Raw genomic sequence first — 20,835 nt, 5'->3', positions numbered from 1 at the left:
CACATTGGAACTGATCATCTTCTTCAAATTCCTGTGCGAAGTTTGAGATCTTTTTGGAACGCTCTGATACTCAACCACGTAGGAAGGGAGCTAATAATATAAGCTGAAGGGAATAGTGATGTTTGGATAGCAGACAAAAAAGAGGAAGGAAGAAATTTCAAACCATCCCCAAAGACTGGTCCAGCTGATTGATACTAAAAATTGAATTGGAATTCTTTGACAACAACTTCATTGAATCAAATATTATCGGTTAAACTAAATAAATAATTAGCAGGTTCGTCATATATAATATACAGTGGTGTTTGTGAACAATACAACACTTTTCAGATTATTTAGCTCAGGATATGGATGCCATTCTTATACAGAGATATTCAATAATTCTTAGGTCTTCATTATATTCATATGCTAATACACTGAGAAGCAAACATACAATATAAAACATGGAAACTCAACTTGTCTTTTTTGGTTGCAACAAAGCAGCATCATATCTCATATGTCATTCCGACCCTGAGGAGCCTGGCTCTTGGGATTGCCAAGACTTTTCCCCCCTCTCTGCTGTTTCTCCTCAGGAAATTATAAGCATGGTTGACAACGAATTTCTTGAACAAGGATGATTTTGGTTCTGCCACCACTTCTGCTTCTCCCAACAGATAAACCACACCTTTCTCCATTGCATTCTGCACAATCTGCATTTCTTCAGCAGCGCTCCCTTGGAGTGGGGCGGATATAATTCCATTAGAGGATTTCGTGGACTTAATCCCACTATTTGAGTGGATGGAACCTGATGAAACCCGAGATGGATTAGGCTGCTGCAGTGACTCCTCAATGTAAACTGCTGATGCTCTTGCTTTTCCATCTTTCGCTAACAGAGTGGAACTCTGGGGGTTTTCTGGCTCTCCCACTGTTTCAGCGTCTCCTCCTTCGCTAATGAAGTGTTCATGGCGGATGAATTCTTTCAGGCCTTCAACCAACTGGCGCTCAAACTCTTGGGGCTCCTCAACTGCATCATTATATCCGTACCTCACTACACACCGGAACATCCGGTACTCTCTTGGCTCAACTTGTCGGAATAGGAATCTCTCCTCCAATGCTACTTTGCTCATCGGCAGAGACTTGATTGAAACAAATACTAAAACTGAGTGAATGGATGGTATGTTGGCAATAAAGTGAGGAAATATTGGAGGAACGCCTTGTACAAGCTCAGAGTATAGAAGCCCTATTCCTGGTACTCTATTTATATTTGGGTTTGCAGCCAATTCTCTAATGAATTCTCTGGACACCTTGTTTTTAAGCTCATACATGTACCTTTCTTTGTGTATATAGTGCCATATCCCCATAATTATCATCAGGAAAAATGAAAATGCCAGTGGAAGGAAACCGCCATCTTTGAATTTGTACAGAACAGATGATAGATAAACGGCCTCTATGCAAATAAATCCAAAAAAAAAGAAAGCAATCCATATCATCTTTGTCCTCCATACAACCAGCATTATAATCGTAACCATACAAGTTGTGATTACCATAACAGCAACCACGGCAATTCCTGCATCCATAGCAGTTTTTTTTAATGCAGAGCAAATTAAGCAAAGACAAAACTGAGATTCTATTCCATTTTCGTGAAAGTTTTTGCTATGACATTTTAGTGCTTCCCCAACTGAGATCTAGTAATTATCAATAAATACGCATACCAAGTATTGAGCTCACCATATGCATTGCCGATCTTTTCAGTAGTCTTGAATCCCAAACAGACCATAATGCACGCAATCATGAGTATGTAGTTGACCTCTGGTATGTAAACCTGACCCTCATACTTAGCAGAAGTGTGAATAACCTTGACCCTGGGAAAGCAACCAAGACTCAGAGATTGCGAGATGATTGCAAATGCTCCTGATATCATGGCTTGGCTGGCAATAATTGCGGCGGCTACAGCGACAACAAATGTTGGCCAATACAACGGATCTGCATAAACCGTGTTTGCATTTTTGCAGTTCTGATTTTAGAGAACTGTGAGCAGGGTACTTAGTCTAAGGCTAAGAAAAGATAAAACTTTTTCCCATTCTTTTCTGCCCACCCGGGACTTACCTGGTATAGATTTGTAGAAAGTTTTAGAGACGTCATCTGGGAATTTGGTGAGATATGCCGCTTGCCCTGCATATGCACATAGTAAAGCAGGAAACACGATGCCAGAAAAACTGATCTGCCATTCGAAGTAGAAAAGAATTAACATCTCTAAACTTGAATTGGCAAAATAATAAATAATATAATGGGATCTTGGATGATAAATGCATATTAATTATCTACTTACTTGAATTGCTTGGACATTAAAGTGACCAAGATCAGCAAACATGGCTTCAGTGCCTGTAGCAGCGTAACCTAAAGAGTTAGGAGGAAATGGGAAAAAAACAAAAGGAAAAAATAAAACTGCCTGGGAATAGCTTACCTGTAACGGCTAAAACAACTCCACCAAGTGAAATCCATCCCTGCTTCCCATTTCTTTTGAAGTAATCAAACATATATTTTGGATTGAAAGCACGTAACACACTCACATCATATTTGAACAAATTGTAAAGACCTATGCCGCCGATGAATGAAAACCACAGGAGAATAATAGGGGCGAATGAGAAGCCCACTTTGTCGGTGCCCAGTCGTTGAGCACAGAAGAGGACAATCAAGATTGCAATTGAAATGCCAACAACAGCATCTGGATAAATTAACATATATATGTGTCGTTGGATATATTGCGTAATATTAGCAATAAGAAAAAAGGCAACGGAGCAGAAGAGGAAGTTTATACCTTGGCCGAGGGAGCCGATCCCGCTCACAGCTGAAAGCACTGAAAAAAACCACGATGGTGTGTTAGGGTTAAATATGGTTTCCAGATATAGAAGAAATGGAAGAAATAATAAACTAACCTGAAATGCATGGGGTGAGGACTCCGTCGCCGATGACCATGGAAGTTCCGAGGATGGTGACAAGAAAAAGTAAGATTTTGATGTTTTTAGAATTCTCCATCTTCTCTTTAATTTTTTCAGACCGCTTCAACTGGTTGGAAGGTATTTCAAGCTTGTAGTTGGAAAGCTGAGTATCCTCAGGTTGGTCGTTGGGGATCAAGCTCACTTTTACATATCGGCTTAGCAACGAATAGAGAGCGAAGGTTCCGCCTACATACATATATACACACACACTCGTCCTTAACATGAAAATAGTTGACGCTTAAAGAGATTGGAATTGAAGAAAGAAATTAACTTTATTAGCAACTCGAACTCACCGTCGCCATTATCGTTGGCCCTCAACACAATGAACACGTACTTGAGCATGGGTAATAGTACTAGGGTATAAATGATAAGCGATAACACCCCAAGAATGTCCTCTTTTGAACCGATTTTGTCTGGAAAAGTGCTTTCATATACATAAAGCGGTGAAGTTCCGATGTCCCCGTACACAACTCCTATGCTCTGAAATGTCAAACTCAACGTCTTCTTCCAATTAACCTATGCATGTGTGCAAGAGCAGATGATAAGACGATTCTATATAATTAATTAATTTGGCATCACACAGAAATCTTAACTAGCAGAAGAAAAATTAGAAGATATGGAGACCTGGTTATTGTGTTGGGTTTTAGACACTCGGCCTGCCTCCAAATTGAGGGAGTCCACGCGACGAAGCTTTGCCCATGATATCTTTCGCTCTTTCAGCTTATTTTCCACTGCCATGGTTTCTGTTTTTTCTTTTCCTTCTCCTCCTCTCGTCTCCCCCACTTCCTCTGCCATCTTCTTCTATATTCCTTGTTGCTTTTCCTTTTGTGCTACCTATCGATGCTGTTTCAGATTTATATATAGGCATTCGAAGCTGGTGTAATCTTTTTCTTTTTGCTGCACTTGCATTTATGAAGTCAACTTCCCGCCCGTTTCTTTTCTTTTCTTTTCTTTTTTTTCCTCTCAACTATTTTCAGTTAATAAAAATTATAATTCGTAGAATGAGATCATCAAAACTCAAAAGTACTAGGGTGACGATGAAGTACCCAATACGCTTACGGAGCATGTTAGCTAAAAGCCCAAAGAACATGGAAGTGTAGTTTCGCTCCACTTCCATGCCATCCAATTGAATATGTCTACAAACTTAATCAAATCTAATAAACAGACAGTTGGCCGCCTCATTATAATCATTCGAAATAATTAATGATAGACAGAATAAGTTAGCAAATATGCAATGTAATATAATAATTTATTTTAAAACAATTTTTCCCAAGTCAAACTTTTTATTTTTTTAGGGTAATATGTAGTACTAGAATTTATAGCCGTAAATTAAGCTGAATTCAATTTTAACCATACGCTGAGTTTTGTTTTTTCTTTTTCTTTTTTTTTTTTTTACAATTTAGGTACACATTATTTCGACACAAGTTAAATTTATGACTTTTATTTATTTAATCTAAAAAGCTTTGTCCTCGTACAAAATTAACTTGAAATAAGGACAAAGAAAAACTCTCTCACCAAGACGAAGAGAGAGAGAAGGGGGTTGGAGGGGAAGGGAAAGAAAAATTAAAATATAGTTGGAACGTCATAGATTGACAAATGGGGAAGTGTGTGAATGTTGCTATTAATTACTATAATAATATCGCTGTAGCTTGTGAAAATGGGAAATAATTAAATATTATTATTAACTAACACTAATTAGTAATTATAGGCTTGGGTTGAATCATAAACCAATAATGCTTCTAAATTAATAGATTATAATTATCCCCGTGCAGGTGCAGCTGCTTCAGAAATGGACAAGAGAGTTGAACCTTCAAACCTTAAGCAATAGTAACTCGTGGTGCTATTACATGAAAGTTGACTTTTAATTTCCCTTTTTTTGTTAATTTTTAACTCAAAAGGCTTTCCATTTGAAAACGAAAGGTTTTATTTTTAATATTGTCCTCCGTTAAAAATGAATTGAAATTCAATTAATTAGTTGATCATAATTTCAAAATGATTTTAATCCGTTTCGATTTTAATTTTAATGATTTTGGTTTTTATAGAAAGCAAATTTATCCATGTAACGTTCTCTAAAGTCGCTATTTATTTTACTTGAAATATATATGATTTGCACCGCTTAAATTACTGATTCTTAGCGTTTGAGGTAAAGATGGACACCAACTGTCAATTTTAGTTCAAAACCTTAAACTGTTGTGTTGACTAAAATAAATTACAAGAAATTTTATTTTTGGTTATAATTTTTATGTTTAATTTATTTTTATCATTTAATTTTAATTTGCTTCAATATAATTACTAAATTTTAATTTTATTTGAATACAAAATTATTCTAATCTATTATAACATATTTTCAAATAACTAATTATTTGTTATTCTCTCCATATATTCAATACATATTTTAATTAAGTATTAATCAAATGAGGTATGAGTCTTATTTAATTTTATAAATTTTATGTGTAGTAGTTGAATAAATTTAAAGTATTTAAATATATTTAAACAAAATAGATTTAATATGGAAAACTTGAAATTCTCACATTTTAAATATTTAAATTAATTCAAATCTCACGAAATTTCTCCAAAAAAATTAAAAGAGTCATTTCACTAAATATATTCAAATTCAACTATATTTAAATTAAACTCTTCTATGACGAAATTTTAAAAGAATTTCTATAGAGTTTTACAATTTAAACATTTTTTGTACAGTTGAAGCAATATCTTCTCTTCTGGCTAATTTTTTTTTTTTTCACTTTGTTATAACTATATGTAGTTCAGATTGATAATAAATTAAAGTTTTAATATTTTTCATGGATTGTGAGATATAAACATTATTATTTATATTTATTTTTCTAATATTTATATAATTTCAGTTTTTTTTATTATTACTTTGTTAATTGATCAATAGAGGCAATTGTTTATATTTCAAAATAATATATGTCGTTAATTTGGATACTTAAAATCTGTAATTACTTGACATATTTAATAATAAATAACAATTAATATAACCCGTCAATAAATTGTATGATTTAGTTTATATTTACCATACATATTATTTTATTGGTTAGAATTGAATCTCTTTAATTTTTAAGGAAATTAATAAATTAAATTTAATAGATGCTATTTGAATTATTTATTAATTAAAAATAATTAGTAAATATTTTCTAATTAAATTTACAAATTAATTTTTGCTAATCAAATTTACCTATAAGGAGAAATCGGTTATAGAAAGCTCTCTTCTATAACTGAAATTAATTTGTTGAAATGGATAAAAATATTTTTGTTTCAATAATCAATTTTCAACTGAAATGAATTATATTTTTCGGCTAAAATTTATTTGCATTTTCTCTCAACTCTTTTATTACTTTTTTTAATTAAACAATTTTTAATATAATTTTACCTTTTATTAATTTTTTTACTTTTATTATTTATTTTTTTAATTATTGATGAGAGATTTTGAATTTCAATTACTTGTCTTGTTTTGAATATAATATCATTTTTCATTATTTTTTTATTATTTATTTTTTTAATTATCAATAAAAAAATTTTAATATCAATTATTTATAAACTCGATAGATTATTTTTTGTTGTTTTGATTCAATCACTCTATTTTATATTTTATATACTAAAATGAATTGATGAAATTATTTATTTTCTTAAAATTTTAATTGAATTAAATAATTTATTTATTATTAGTTTGATTAGTGAAACTAGATGAAATTTTAAAAATCAATTCCCTTGTTACAAAGTGAAAGGTGTAAAACAAACTAATTTAAAGATTAATAATTATTAACCTACACATTAGAATTTTTTTTTAGAACTGTATCATTGATATATGAAAGATAATTGATTTTTTATTAATTAATTAATTTCAAACTTATATCATCTTTATAATTTTAATTAAATTTTAAAAATGATTGAATGTCTGCTACAGACAAATTCAATGTTAATCATTGACTTGCATATAATTCTAGCTAGATATTTTTAAAGGCTATACTTTGGACAATAATGTTTTATCATATAATAATTAAAAATCATTATTTTTAAATAAAAGTTGCTACTAATTTAATAATATGGAGAAAATACTATTTTCAATATTAATTATTAATAATTTTAAGTTCATTTTGTATATTAAATTTTTATTATTGAAGTATTGAAATTTCTAGTGATCATGGAAAATAAATTGAAACCTTAAATTAATTTTTTTATTAATTTAATAAACTTAAAATTAATAATATTGAATAATAAATAAACAGAAATATAAAATTATACATAATTTATTTAATAAAATAATTTTATTAATAAATAACCAATAATTATTTTGATGGTTCGAAAATACGAAATATACATAAAAAAAAAAATAAAGAGATATGGATAGATGTTAAAATAATTACATTTCTCTATACTGAAAATATATAATAACAGGTTAATGTGATATTTAGTAAAAGAAAATTAAAGTTGCATGATTTTATTAAAATAATTTAAAATTTAGTGATAAAAAAAATCTAGTTAACTAGTTTAGCAAAGCATACACTGTCATCAAACTTGAAATTTATCTTCATCTGAATTTTATTTCATTTTTCTCTCTACTTTGAATGAATAATTTATAAATATATTATTTTACAATCATTCATACTTTCCATTTCTTTTTCAAAACGAAAATTTTTGAATTTTTAAAAACTAAATTGTTTCATTTAAAATGGAAGAATTTTAAAAAATTGATATATTTTTTAATTTTGAACAAGAAAAGTTAATTCATATTTAAGAATATAAATGTCAACCATAAAAAACATATATTTATGCGGAGTGGTTGCCGGTGAGTGACTGACTGTTGCAACTCCCAAAGGCTAATTCAGATGATGTGTCCAATATTTTTATTTTTATTTTTATTTTGCATTTTGCAAGTGATTCATTTTTTTTTAAAAAAATTCTGAGAAATATAGTTTAACTTGTACAATATTATTATTTTTAAGCTGCATAACTAAAAGATTCTTATATCGAAACTATTTTAGGAATAGTTCAAAAACATGTATAATTAAAGATGTAGGTAAATAATTGAATTGATAAAAAAATATTATTAAAATAAAAATATTTATTTTAAATCTATTTTATTATCCATATAAAATTTTAAATCTATTTTGTTATAAAATTTAATTTAAATTTTAAATTATAATCATGATAAATTAATTTTATTATCTAAAATTTAAAATTTAAAATATAAATGTGATTAATGTAAATTTGTTTTAATAATTTTTTTAAAGATGTGATTAATTTTATTTAATTATATTCAAAATAATTAGTGCAATTATCCATAGTCGTGATAGCATTTACGCGGACAGTCAATGTCTTGTATTATTTATAAACAAAAATAACGCTTGCATAAAAAATATTTATTAAAAAAAAACATTAAACGCAAATCTATTTACACCAAAAAATTCAGACGGTACGACTTGTCGTTGATCAATTGCCTCGTCGATTCACCCCAACAGTACTTAGTGTCTGAGCATTTCGAGACCTGCAATTAGCACAGCAGCATGAAAATTGAATACCAAATACCAAACATCAATCCAAAATTTCGCAGAAATTAAACAGTTAACCTGGTGAAAGGGTCAGGGCGTTTGTCATCTTGGATATGAGCAACCTTCCTGAGGAATGATTTGTTGATAAATTTGTTGCCATTACTGGTCACTGCGTCTGGAATATCCACCTCTGGCATCGATCCTCTTCTCTTCTTGGTGATATTAACTGCTGGGGAATGCACCAGCTGCTGCTTCACCGTGTGCACTCCTATGGAAATCGCTACCACCACCATGCCCATCACAATATACACCGGCGCAAACTCCCCCGTCAAAGCATATCTGTCAATAGAAAGTTTATTATGACCACTATAGTATAGTAGCCTGTGGCAGTATGGCTAGCTGTTGTTTGTGGCTTTATCAAATATCAAAAGAAATACTTGTTGTGAGCAGGGCGAGAAGAGTGGACGCCGCCGACGCCCTGTGCAAACTTGGGAGTGGTGGCGGAGGCAAATGATCGCCTCTCTCCAAATCGAATAATCATTGATCTCAAATGGCTCTGCAGCCGCAAGAAATTTATTTATTTATTTGAAAAAAAAAATAGAGAAAAAGAAAGAAATATCATGAACATATGCAATCCACTTACAGGTGCCCTGAAAGCCATTATTGTCTCCGATGGAAAAAGGAATTGGAATGAAGAAATAAATATATATATATATGTGTAGTGACCAATGCAAGTGATGTATATGAAGATCAGAGCAGAAGGCGAAGATTGAATGGGAGATGACACGTTGCCTGCTTCCAACTTTTGTAGGAGGGAGTGGCAATTTAACTGCAAATTTTAGGAAGGTTAGTTAAACAGGTTTGAATCATTCTCTTCCCAGGAATTCTTTATTTACTTGTACTCTTTAACAAAGAACTCAGTTTCATTTGTGGTAAATTACACAATCCAACACGCTTATCTTTCGCCTGCGTCTGGCTTCTTATATGCCATGAGATCTCTGGATTAACCCATTGCTAATGGCTGCTAGTAATCTTCTTTTTTCCCTTTCATTATTGCTTTTGCTCTATGGACTATTCTTATATGGTTGTCATTTAGCCTGAGTTCTGAATTTGTAATTTGTATGTCTGCTGCCTTTACATCTATTCATTGGAAATTAAGATAATTGAAAATATTTTTCTTCAAGGCTCTGCTTCCACTCTTCATTTCATCTCCCAAACATAGGGTTTTAAATGCATGAAAGATGGACTGAAATTTCCTGGTATCCATGACGGAAGATAATGGATTCTAACCAAATAGTGATGGTACTCCGACTGTCTTAATTCACTCATCATAGTAGCAAAAGGCTTCTCAGTTTAGAGAGAACTTTTTTTATCAAATTATGCTATTATGCTTGGCTATGCAGTTTGCAAATTTTCAAAAATTTCATTGAAGTAACTTGGTTTGGAATAATACAAATTCTACACGTGTCTAACAAGGGCAACTTGAAATTTTATGCACATCAATTATAGCGTGAATGCTTCCTAGTCACTCTATGAAGTTATAGAACATCTGCATTGAGTTTTTTTTTTTCTTAGAATATTTACAAAAAATATTTGAAAGCGTGTAAATTTGGCAACTTCAAGCGTATATGTCATGGAGCTACATCTCATTTACATTAACGCCAGTTGCAAGGGGTCTGTGTCACTATAAATGTTCTCAATATACCTTTGAAAACCAGAGGTTTCTGTTTTAGTTTCTTGTTTGCCAACAGAAATTTGTTCAGAAGTAGGAGGATTGATCCGGGATGACATTCATCTGCCTAAGCACCAGCGCTACTTTCTTTTTGAGTGCATCTTCTTGGAGAAGTTGGATAAGAATCCTCTCAGACCTTTGAAATAATGAGTCACTGATCTGTGTATGCTTTAAGATTTCATGGAAGAGGTCTAGGGCTTTGGCTCTGGCAGGGAGGGTTCCCTTCTCCAGAACTTGTAGGATGGCCACTACACCCTGGCTGTCTACAATAGCGGCAGTTGCATATGTTAGAGTGCTGTGGTCTGTTAGCAATGTCTCAAGTGCCATCAGAGCAGCTTCTGCCACACCAGACTCTGTCTCACTCAATGTTCGAACAAGTGGCCTTACTGCATCTGCCTTGATGAGGCAGAAAGTGTGTCTAGATGAACAAGCAGCACCATGAACAGCACATAGACTTTCATCTAATGAGGTTGAGCAACACCAAGGCATGTTCTTAATCACCTGGAGCAGTGGCATTGAGTTCTTAGCCTGCGTTGCCAAAATAGTTGCATCAGATACTGACAAGCTGGTGGATTGGGATAACTGTGCAAGTGCAATGGCTGTTCGCTTCTTCGCAAGTGAGCTGCCACTGCAGAGGACTCGAATTAGGGATGGATAAAATTCAAGGTTGCCCACTTGTCTCTGAAGTTCTGGCTTCGTTGGTTCTGTGAACCGTAGCAGTGCTGCTAAAGCATTCTCCAATAGAGATTTATCTACAATAGCAGGTGCTCTCATCCCATTATCTTCCTCTTCCATGCTACAGATCACCTCACGGATTGCTTTTAACACTTCTGATTTATGTAGCATTTCATCAATAATGGTATCATCCTTTGGAAGCTGGCTAATGATGCCAGCAGCAAGACACCTTTCTTCAACATCCGGGGAGTGGGTCAGGATGGCTACCAAGGTATTGACAGCAGCTCCTTTCCCAGGGGACGACGGCAGTGGAGCTCCATCAGGATGATCGTCTGAGATACAATGTATGAGCTTCAATATCCATCTTTTCACCAGAGGCTCATCACCATCAAGTGAAGAAAATAGGTGAGCGACAGCATCTCCATTAGATCGGATTAAATCTCGAGCTATGTCTGATTTACTGCTGATTTCTACTAGCAGATGCAAGAATTGAATCTTGATTTGAGGATCAGAATAAACTATTTGCTGCAGAAAGAGACTGATATTTTGCTTTGATTGCAGCTCCTGAAGGCCCTGATGCATTTCGAATTGAGGAAGCGGGCAGGCTTCAACCAATAGAGCAAGGATCTCACTAGCTTCTTGCTTCAAATATGGATCTGGGCTGAAAAATGAGATGAGACCCAACAAAGCTGGTATAGTTGTAGAATCTGATAAAAGCCACTTTGCCATCTTGGGGTATGCTATTAGCTTTTTGATGCATTTGAGGCAAATCAATTTGTATGCTGAGGAGCTTGAAGAGAGCATCTGTATTAGACTTTGAATGAATTGCCTGTCTTCCAAGTCCTTCATTCCATTTTCCTTGATTTGCATCTTCAACAAGTCATCAACCATCCATGCTCTACTCTCTTGTGACCCTGTAGGAAGAGGACTTTTTTAGTGACTCAAGGTATAGTGGCAGAAAAGTATTATGGTACAATTTTTTTCTTTATGCACCTTGAACGAAACGAGCTACAAATGGTTGAAAATATCCAGCTTCAGCCATTTTGACTACAAAGGATGTGTTGGAAGAAAGATTTTGTAACGTGTTCTTTGCTTTTTCTGAGATGTCTGGGTTATTGTTATCAAGCAAAGAAACCAAAAGGGGAATACAATCTTTTGTATTCCCAATTTTTTCTCTAAGGGTTTCATTGTTTGATAATTCCAACAGAATTGTAATTGCATCAGGTATTTTTTCACCTGTATAGATCTGCTTCACAATTCGTCGAACCACCCCTGCTTCTATAAAAGCTTCCTGCAACTCCACAAAACAGCAACTCTTAGACATACACAAGTGAAAGTTGAAATGAATAGATAGTCAACAACTAAGACTTGGTAGTCGTTACCTTGTGAGTATCACAGTTTTTAGCGAGGAAAGAAAGACATTTCAAGGTTGCCATGGTGTTCAGCCTACTATCTTTCAAGAATTCCACTAACTTAGGAATGAGTCCCTCCTCTGCAACTCTGATTGCATACTCGGGTATTTCTGTCAAAAGCTGCAGATCCTCTAAGCCTTTATTTTGTCTAGAATAATCTTTAGAGCTGATTGCAGATATTGCAGCTTGGAATTTTAAGTCCATGTCTCTTTGCTTCCACTCTTCTATTGAGCTTCGAAGGTTGACATTTGGCGTAAGCTCTAAAGAAAGTAGATTCTCTCTGCAGGTAGGACAGTGTTTCTTTCCTCCATTAAAGTGGTCCTGAATTGCTTTTCTCTCAAAGCTGTGGCCGCAGAAAATTGCAACAGGGTCTGCCATTATCTCATTGCATAAAGGGCATACGAATGAAGTGATTGGGTGCTGCTGTTGGTGTGTAGGAATGTCCTCATTCTGTGGCCTTGCAACAATTTCTGTACTGTACAACAACTGTGTCAATTGAGAGAGTTGAATTGCCTCTGCCTGCTTCTTTTGATCTTCCATCTCTTCTTTTTCCTGTTTCAGAAGAGCCAGCTCTTTTTGCACCAGGGATGCGTTTGCACTAGCACCAACAGCTTCTGCAATCTTTTCCAGGAGCTTTACTGCATTCTCTTGGTTCTTGTTATTTTGGGATATGGAATTCTCTATCTCAAAAGCAATTGTTTCTGTTGCAGCTGCAGATCGGAGTTCCATAGTCATCAGATTGTTGATGATCTGCTCAGTCATGGTTTTCAAGTCCAGTGCCATATCAAGATTGACTAACTGAAACGAGGAAATGGTTTTGGCAATTTCCTTGGCTAATTCTTGCATCTGCAATAGGATTGAGTGTGAATGAAGTAAAAACCAGAAAAGGCTTCCAGATTTACAATCTTTGATGATCTTGCGAGCTTTCCTCAGCTGACCATTTAAGGTCTCTAAAATAGATTTTGTAAATTCTGAACCCATGGCAGCTTCAACTTTTTTGGCATCCAAAGCTTGGAGGAGAGTGCTTAGCTCAGAGATGCTCCTGGAGAATTCCTTGAAAGTGTCTCTTTCAAGAACCATATCCCTCATTTCACTAACAAGATCCACTGCTTGAAATGCCACATAGTTCCACAATTCCTGCAATACTGCCACCCCTATATCCTCAATACCAATATTGAAATTCATCGAATCCATTTGAAGTTGCTGATATTTTGGAAACAGTTGAAAGTTTGATATAATCTCCCACCAGGTCAGTAAATTCAATCGATAGCTTCAGGCTTCTTCATGGGCACGAGACCTGAAATGAACAAAAGGAAAGGTGCAATTCAGAATATGAAGGTGCAGAACAAAAACACAGACATAGATAGGTCTTCTCCCATAGGGACTCCACTCCACATGAGAGGGCAAGTGATGTATCCAACAACTTCGGGTGTAGGTCTTACCATGCGAGCAAATTGTGCAAGTTCAGTAATTTTGCGCAGTCACAGCCCCTAGTAGGTAATACTGTGGTTGAAATATAAGAAAGAGTTATATGTGAAACAATTTTCCCTAGCATTATGCGGCTATTGTTAGTACTTGAAGAATAACTACACCCCAATCTGTGTATATGTTATTGTACGATCATTAGGATTACATTCTGAAGCTGTTTTTTTTTTTTTTTTGGGTGGGGGTAGGTATTCTAATTTTCTGGGTGAACAGCAGTTAATGCTCAGTAGAGAAGACATGATAACTGGAGCAAAACAAATGAAACCATGAGGAGGAAAAGAAAGAGAAAGGATGTCCTCTTACCTGAAATGGTAGGCAGAAAGAGAGGAGAAGCATCTAGCAGCCGGAAATTCCTCCTTGATTGACTTTTGAGGAGAGTTGTTCATGGATTAGAGGCCTGTGTGTTGAGCTCAGGCATAATCATAGAAATGAGAAGAAAATTGTTTGGTAAGTAAATAGATGGGAGACTCTCCAAGTCTTTAAAAAAGACGGAGGAGGAGTTGATGCAGATTGCAGTGCAGTAAAAACATGGAAATTGAAACTGGAAATTAAAGTCGTCATATGCATTACGCGTACGCTGGAAAAGTCAGAACAATATATATACATATATTTTATATTAGCATTTCAAAATATATAATAATAAAATAATAAAAGTCCTAATTGAATAAAGTCACATCAGTCACATGTTAAATCCGGTTTGAATCCCCCACGTCAATCTCCTACTAAAAAATAATTAAAAAAATATATTTTTTCTTTAAACTCATATTAGGACAGCCACCAAAGTCTCCAGCAATGGTATGCGAGGATTATTATTAAGACGGCAACGTGCTGTCTGGGCGTCCCAAGGCACTATTACTATTAGTGTGACTAATTTCTTCTCTCATATCACTATGGTCTCTTTTTCTTTTTCTTTTTTTTTTATTAAATATATGTACTATGGTTGCATTTGCAACTGCTTCAAACCATTTTACAAGTTCCGAAGACTATAAGAGTGCCTTGTAATTATTTTGGAAGTCAAAACCTGAAGAGATTAATAAAGGACAGCAAAACGATGCCGTGACAACAGTCACATGCTAGGGATTAATGAAGGATCAAAACAGCATTGCATTAAGTTAAATAAGAAACTAGAATTTAGTAGAATAGTGTAGAAGCTTGTAGATAGCTCAATCTGTTAGACAATTATTTTATGTTCGTTATGTATATAAAAGACCTTCTATTCTCAATAAAGCCAAGGCATTTTCACGCATATTGCATTCACTTTTACATATTTGATATAGTATTAGAGCACATTTCTGTGTGAAACACATCTAAATCTATATTTGATTTTACAACAGCTTTTTCTTTACCCAAACAGATCTAATTCACAAAATAGTTGAAGATGCAATTGTGGTTGATTAGAATACCACCAGAAAAGAAGACAAGATGTTGAAATTGCAAAATTCGGACTCCCCAAGCATAATTCTGGTCAATTTTCTCCTAACTGGAAATAATACTTGTTATGGAGCAGATCAATGATCATAGCATTAAAGGTAAAGGATAAGTTTGGATTCATAAACGGAAAATGCAAGGTGTCAAATTCAGATATGCAAGCTATGAAGAATGGTAGAAAGTGGATAATATGGTAATGTCTTGGATTTAAATACTCTTGCAAAAGATTTAGCTGAAGCATTTCTTTATACTACTAATGCCTATAAATTGTGGAAAGAAATAAGAGAAAAATTCGGAGAGAGTAACGACCCTTTGATGTATTAACTCATGAAAGAAATTATCAATATTAACCAGGAAAATAATCCTCTCATGATATACTATATACTAGGTTAAAGAAGTTGTGGGATGAATATACATGTCTTCAGCCTATTTCTACCTGTGATTGTGGTGCTGCAAATACACTAGCTGAAATAGAAAACAAACATAAGCTGATGCAATTCCTAATGGGATTAAACGAGAGTTACGACTGTGTGAGGAACTAAATCCTCATCACTGAACCCCTACCAATTGTAAATAAGGCATATTCCATGATTTTAAGAATCGAAAAACAGAGAGAAGCTCACAACAATACTGAGTATGGAAACAATGCAATGACAATAAGGTCTCTTGAGTTTTTTAAAGAAAAAGGGGGGGAAATCTCGGTAAAAAAAAGGAAGGATCGATTATGCACCTACTGTAAAGCTACTGGCTACACAAGAGAAATATGCTTCAAGTTAAATAGATACCCCAAATGGTTCCAGGAGTACAAGCAAAAAAAAAGGCAAAGGCAAGAATATAATAGCTACTCAGGTAAACGAAACACCCTTGAACTATGATGATGGATGCACACAACCCAAAATTGACGGAAACATGGAGTCTTTAATGCAAGAGATGATGAAATACATGAAGAGCCACAATCAAGGTAATGTTGCAAATAATGATGCTAGTTGTGTGAACTACATTAGTTTTGCAAGTATGACATCCTGTTACTACTCTAATGCTTGTAACAATATAGATTCATATTCATGGGTCACAGATACGAGTGCCACATTCCATATGTGCAACAACCTATCAATTTTTTCAAGCTTTAGAAATCTGCTAAAACCCAATTTTTGCAAAATCAAAAAGCACAAAACACAACCTGTTCCAATGGTCAAGGACTATGAACAGAGTTAGTAGCCATTTGAATAAGTGATCAACTGAGTAACCGGGGATGGGTACTACCAATATGCACCTTCACATAAAAAGGTTGGTGACTTTTTCAGACAAGAATAAAAAGTGCTGCTAAATAAAAATGCTTAAAAAGAGGGCAAGTCACTCTTGGGGTTGCATAAAGCCTAAACTAAAAACTAAAAAATGAAGCATGATCAAATTAAAACTTTCTCTTGGCCACGGTAGGTGAAGGGAAACAAGGAAAGAAATGACAACCTTAGTGCATATACTTTATACTGCGGTGCTTTAATTTGGGAGTCTAGGGGGTTTGATTAAGTGGTAATTAGGCTCAAAAGAAAAGGGGGCTTAATTAACTAAGTTATTTATTGCTTGAGGACAAGCAAAAAGTTAGGTGTGAGAGTATTTGATCAAACATAATTTAGTCACATTTTTATTATCATTATTACTGTTTAAATATGAAGTTTCCTAGCTAAATTCGTGTTTTTATAATATTTTTATAGAAAAGCTGAAAAATAGGAACTTGGAGAAAAATAGCAAAAAAAGCTAAAGAATTAATTTGACCAAAGTGATTTGGCCAAATCAAGCCCCAAATAATGATTAAGGCAGCTGCAGAAAGAGGAAGCTAGACATTCAATACTTGATATACCCAAAATGATTTGCCCGGATTGCTGGTCAAATCACTTGAAAAAAGCTGAAATAGAAACCCGTAGGTAATTAGCAGAAACGATTTGGGCAAGTAATTTGCCCAAATCACTGTCCAAATCAACTGTCTCCAACAAGAAAATACAAAAGCGCAGGAAAGGTACAAATTCAAAAATTCAAAAATTCAAAAGTCTTAGAGTCATATCTTACTTCAAATGCAACAAGACTAATCCTATGACAACTCCAGAAACCACGCCAAAAAAAGTCGTTCATCAAAGGAGATTTATTCATACTAAAGTACAAAGACAAAGAAGAAATCAAAAGACCATCAAAGACCCAGTCAAAATAGGATTCCAACTCCAAGAAGGATTAGGACTTCTCACTTTTAAAAAGGGGACAACAACCAACATAAGAGATATCTGAGAATTTTCGGCAGAAGCTTCGGCAGCACCTCTCTCTCTCCTGTTCTTCTTTCTTTCTCTTTTATGTGTTCTTTGTCCACCATGAGTGGCTAAAAACCTTTATCTCTAGCTAAAGTTGGAGAAATTTCAGTTTGCTATGAATTAGGAGATTTGAAACTCCATTGTTAAAATTTCTATTTTTCAATATTTATGCAACTTATTCTTCATAATTATTATTTCCTTGCTATTAGAATCAATAAAAGCCCATTGCTTTTAATTGCATAGGTAATATATTGTTAGTTTAAATAATTTAGGTCCGTAATTGCTTAGATTATTTGAACACAAGTAACAATTGGTTGCATGATCTAAATTAACTACGTGGTTAGTAAGGTTAGAATTAGGTTTTTCTATCTCTTAACGCAGTTAACAGTTGAAAAGTGAAGAACCCCAAGAACGTTCATTGCCAACTTGTTAACTAGTGTTTGATTAGCGAACATTTCCTAATTAAACTAAAACTAAGGAGGAATTTGGCTATGAGAAGCGTCTTCCACAATCTAAACTAATTTATTGAAATACATAGAAGTATCAAAGCATCAATGATCAATTCTAAACTTAAATGGATCCTATACTTCAACTAGAGTCTTTTTATTATTGATTTACCCAACTTTTAATTATTGCTCTCTTTACTACTTTAGTTTTAATCTCAGATCATCATCATAAAAAACAACCCCCTTTATTTTACTTTTGTTAGTTGATTTATCCAAGTCATTGTTAGGAAAGTCCTTAGTGTCAAATTCCTGTGGTTCGACACTATTGCCACTATCTACAGTTCTTTTTGTTGATTGTTAATAGGTTTATTTTTTACGGTTTTGACAACCGCTATCAAACCACATTAGAAATCCTAGTAGAAGCCATGAGAGGAGTAAGATGCATATCAGATTGAGAAATTGGGATTACAAAGAAGAGAAAGAGCAAGACAATAGAAGCAGCGCAAGAGGTAGAGCAATGAGCGAAAGCAAGAATATAAGTTTGAAATGGGAAAAGGCAAAGAAGGGATGTTTTGATAGAACTCTCCTAGAGCCGTGCGGTAATAATTGGGATCTCGAAATTTACTATCTCATAAATCATGTAATAATTAATGAGCGGGTAAAAGGACACTTGATGACAGTCGAGCTCCAGATGCTTGGGCCTTGGTAAAGCCTATGCTAGAAAGATCAGTCTTAATTTCAATTAGAGTCCAATGTGCGGCTCTACGCCTTATGTAAGCTTAGGGTCTGTCCAAGCAAGCTGGACTGGGCAGAAACCTGTCCATGAGGACCCCAGCCTCAAATATCCATTAGCCCACGTAGACTAATAAATCCTGTGACGTTTAGGATAGTGTCCAAGTAGCGCCAAATGGAATTAAATGGTCGTCTAATGAAAGAAAATGACGCATACGTACGGCCAGTATGAATATGACAGGAGAGTACAAACGTAGGAGACAGTTATACGCTACAAAGAGGCAAAAGAGAAAAGGGAATAAAAGGAAATGAGAGGAAGAAACAAAACAAGCTTACAAAAGTATACTTTAAGCTTAGACCCATTCTTGGATCTCAGATATCACTACTAATTATTATTTCAGTTAATTTTAACTGTTCAATATTGTAAAAAATTTTTAAATATTGTCGATATGGTGTGATTAATCAATAAATTTCTTATAAAATTAAGGGTTTATTTAATAATTTTTTAAAAATTATAAAAATTAAATAATAAAATATTTAACTGCTAAAATTAATAAAATGATTAATTAGTTGATTTTTTAAAATGTTATAATATTTTAATGATTTTTTCAAAATTAAAGATCCACCACGATAGCATTCTTTGTATAGTATAGAGATTAAATAATAAATTTTATTATTATTATTATTACAATTTTGAAAATTTGCTTTATAGCTATAAATTATGTTTTAACGCATTATATATATATATTATATTATTTCCTTATCCTATATAAAATAGCTTTATATTTTATAATTTCTCACTGAAAAATTTTCATTCAAAGCAAATATTAAAATATCAAACAATTGCATCTCATCTATTTCAAGAAAATCTATAAAATACAGTAAGTGCAAATGGTACTCGTAACTTTCTATTCTTTAAATTACTCCATAAAGAGTAGATCCCATAATATATATATTTTAACATATATCTCAACCACACATATTTTCTCCCATTTTATCCAAAAAGGAAAAAGAAAAAAGAAAAACAGTATTGTATTGTCCACAACATCAAATGCCCCACCACCACTAACCGTTGGTAACGTGATTTAGTTAGAATAAAAAATCAGATGAGGAACCCAAGTCTAGCCCGTCCGTCACTGTATCAGAAACTGAGGGTACCCTTCCAAACAATGGGCTCTGCTGCACAAACTCGTTCACATTGAAGCCCAAGTATGACCCACTTGCCGCATTTCATGCTTCTCCCGGAAACCCAAACAGGTTGCTCTCGTTCCAAAACCCATGACCAACTTCCGACCCATAGCAACAAGAGCTAGTCATGTCGGGGGGCAATGAGGGAAGCTCAATGTTGTCCCCAGGGCAATTATTGGACCCACCAACATCCATAGTAGCTGCAATGGGCTGGAAAGTCCCACCGGCACCAGCCCCGTCTCTTTGAACCGATTCATCATCCGCAGCTACGAGCCCACAGCTATTAGCGTAAGGGAATGACGCAATGAAGTTAAAGGTGCAGTCATATTGGCACGGAGGAGCGAAGAGAGCAGAGATGTCTTGCTGCTTTCGTCAGGAGAGATAATGGAGGTGAGAGAGGAGCCACCGGGCATATCCGAATACACAAACTTGGTGCGGGCTTTGAAGCCTGTCATGGAGCGGGCAGCCCAATCGTAGGCCAAGGCGGCTTCCTCAGCCGTGTCAAAGGTGCCCAGCCAATGTCTCTCTTTGGTAGAAGGGTCTCTAATCTCCTCTACATATCGACACCATGGTCTTCTTCTCACTCCCAAGAACCTTACTTCTTCCTGTTGCCCTTGTTGGTTTCTTGTGGTCTTCGAGTGTGAGGGTGAGGATGAGGATGAGTTGGCGAAATCCATGCTGATTTATAAAAGAAATGATGATCTGAGATCCAGAAAATAGGATTTTATAATGGATTATGTAAGACAGGAAAAACTTAGACCTAAAGGAGAGTATTTCTCCTTTTATATGTTTCCTTTTGTCTGCTAGTGACGTGTAACAGAACGTGTATCATTGGATCACCTGTCCCTGCTACGTTGATACGGACGTACGAGGGAATCAGATCTCTGTCCCATGCATAACGGCCCCTGATTCTCTCCGGGCGTGCATGCGGATGGTCCCACAAGGCGAAAGGGCT

General features: G+C 34.4%; 3 protein-coding genes, 1 long non-coding RNA gene and 1 pseudogene across 5 annotated transcripts; 1 reads left to right on the top strand and 4 right to left on the bottom strand.

Annotated features, from left to right (window-relative positions):
- Window positions 1–370: 370 nt before the first annotated feature.
- On the bottom strand, window positions 371–3,964 carry LOC110622594 (potassium transporter 5). Its single transcript, XM_021767155.2, has 9 exons — window positions 3,600–3,964; window positions 3,269–3,491; window positions 2,913–3,161; window positions 2,795–2,833; window positions 2,441–2,701; window positions 2,306–2,358; window positions 2,083–2,197; window positions 1,705–1,959; window positions 371–1,543 (listed from the first exon to the last, which is right to left on the bottom strand). The coding sequence occupies exons 1-9, from the start codon at window positions 3,768–3,770 to the stop codon at window positions 483–485; spliced, it is 2,427 nt and encodes an 808-aa protein (XP_021622847.1). The 5' UTR covers window positions 3,771–3,964; the 3' UTR covers window positions 371–482.
- Window positions 3,965–8,442: 4,478 nt separating this feature from the next.
- LOC110623163 lies at window positions 8,443–9,034 on the bottom strand. Its single transcript, XM_043960085.1, has 2 exons — window positions 8,923–9,034; window positions 8,443–8,824 (listed from the first exon to the last, which is right to left on the bottom strand). Exons 1-2 carry the CDS (start codon window positions 9,024–9,026, stop codon window positions 8,551–8,553), a joined length of 378 nt encoding a protein of 125 aa, XP_043816020.1. The 5' UTR covers window positions 9,027–9,034; the 3' UTR covers window positions 8,443–8,550.
- An 854-nt stretch (window positions 9,035–9,888) lies between these two features.
- On the bottom strand, window positions 9,889–13,498 carry LOC110623162 (U-box domain-containing protein 24). Of its 2 annotated transcripts, none has more exons than XM_021768085.2 (3): window positions 12,275–13,498; window positions 11,886–12,183; window positions 9,889–11,806 (listed from the first exon to the last, which is right to left on the bottom strand). In XM_021768085.2, exons 1-3 carry the CDS (start codon window positions 13,496–13,498, stop codon window positions 10,245–10,247), a joined length of 3,084 nt encoding a protein of 1,027 aa, XP_021623777.1. In that variant the 3' UTR covers window positions 9,889–10,244. The 2 variants fall into 2 exon arrangements, with proteins under 2 accessions (XP_021623777.1, XP_021623779.1); XM_021768087.2 differs by having other exon boundaries at window positions 12,129–12,183.
- Window positions 10,840–13,934, top strand: LOC122724591. The gene is made up of 3 exons (XR_006352066.1): window positions 10,840–10,981; window positions 11,061–11,297; window positions 11,454–13,934. It is a non-coding gene; the product is annotated as an uncharacterized LOC122724591 (long non-coding RNA).
- A 5,847-nt stretch (window positions 13,935–19,781) lies between these two features.
- Window positions 19,782–20,557, bottom strand: LOC110622489 (annotated as a pseudogene).
- Window positions 20,558–20,835: the final 278 nt, after the last annotated feature.

Source organism: Manihot esculenta, chromosome 9 (genome assembly GCF_001659605.2).
Source record: "Manihot esculenta cultivar AM560-2 chromosome 9, M.esculenta_v8, whole genome shotgun sequence".
NCBI classification, from domain to species: Eukaryota; Viridiplantae; Streptophyta; class Magnoliopsida; order Malpighiales; family Euphorbiaceae; genus Manihot; species Manihot esculenta.
Note: the sequence above shows the minus strand (reverse complement) of the source record. Positions and strands in the feature narration are given on the sequence as shown.

Excerpts from the sequence above, each read along its gene's own strand:
- LOC110623163 (XM_043960085.1), bottom strand. The coding sequence starts at position 9,026 with ATGATTATTCGATTTGGAGAGAGGCGATCATTTGCCTCCGCCACCACT. Across the intron at positions 8,825-8,922 it reads TCTCGCCCTGCTCACAACAA|ATATGCTTTGACGGGGGAGT; the intron begins GTATTTCTTTTG and ends TTCTATTGACAG.
- LOC110623162 (XM_021768085.2), bottom strand. The coding sequence starts at position 13,498 with ATGGATTCGATGAATTTCAATATTGGTATTGAGGATATAGGGGTGGCA. Across the intron at positions 12,184-12,274 it reads AAAACTGTGATACTCACAAG|GAAGCTTTTATAGAAGCAGG; the intron begins GTAACGACTACC and ends GTGGAGTTGCAG. Across the intron at positions 11,807-11,885 it reads TGTAGCTCGTTTCGTTCAAG|GGTCACAAGAGAGTAGAGCA; the intron begins GTGCATAAAGAA and ends CTCTTCCTACAG.
- LOC110622594 (XM_021767155.2), bottom strand. The coding sequence starts at position 3,770 with ATGGCAGAGGAAGTGGGGGAGACGAGAGGAGGAGAAGGAAAAGAAAAA. Across the intron at positions 2,359-2,440 it reads AGTTGTTTTAGCCGTTACAG|GCACTGAAGCCATGTTTGCT; the intron begins GTAAGCTATTCC and ends ACGCTGCTACAG. Across the intron at positions 1,544-1,704 it reads AAAGATCGGCAATGCATATG|GAATTGCCGTGGTTGCTGTT; the intron begins GTGAGCTCAATA and ends CTATGGATGCAG.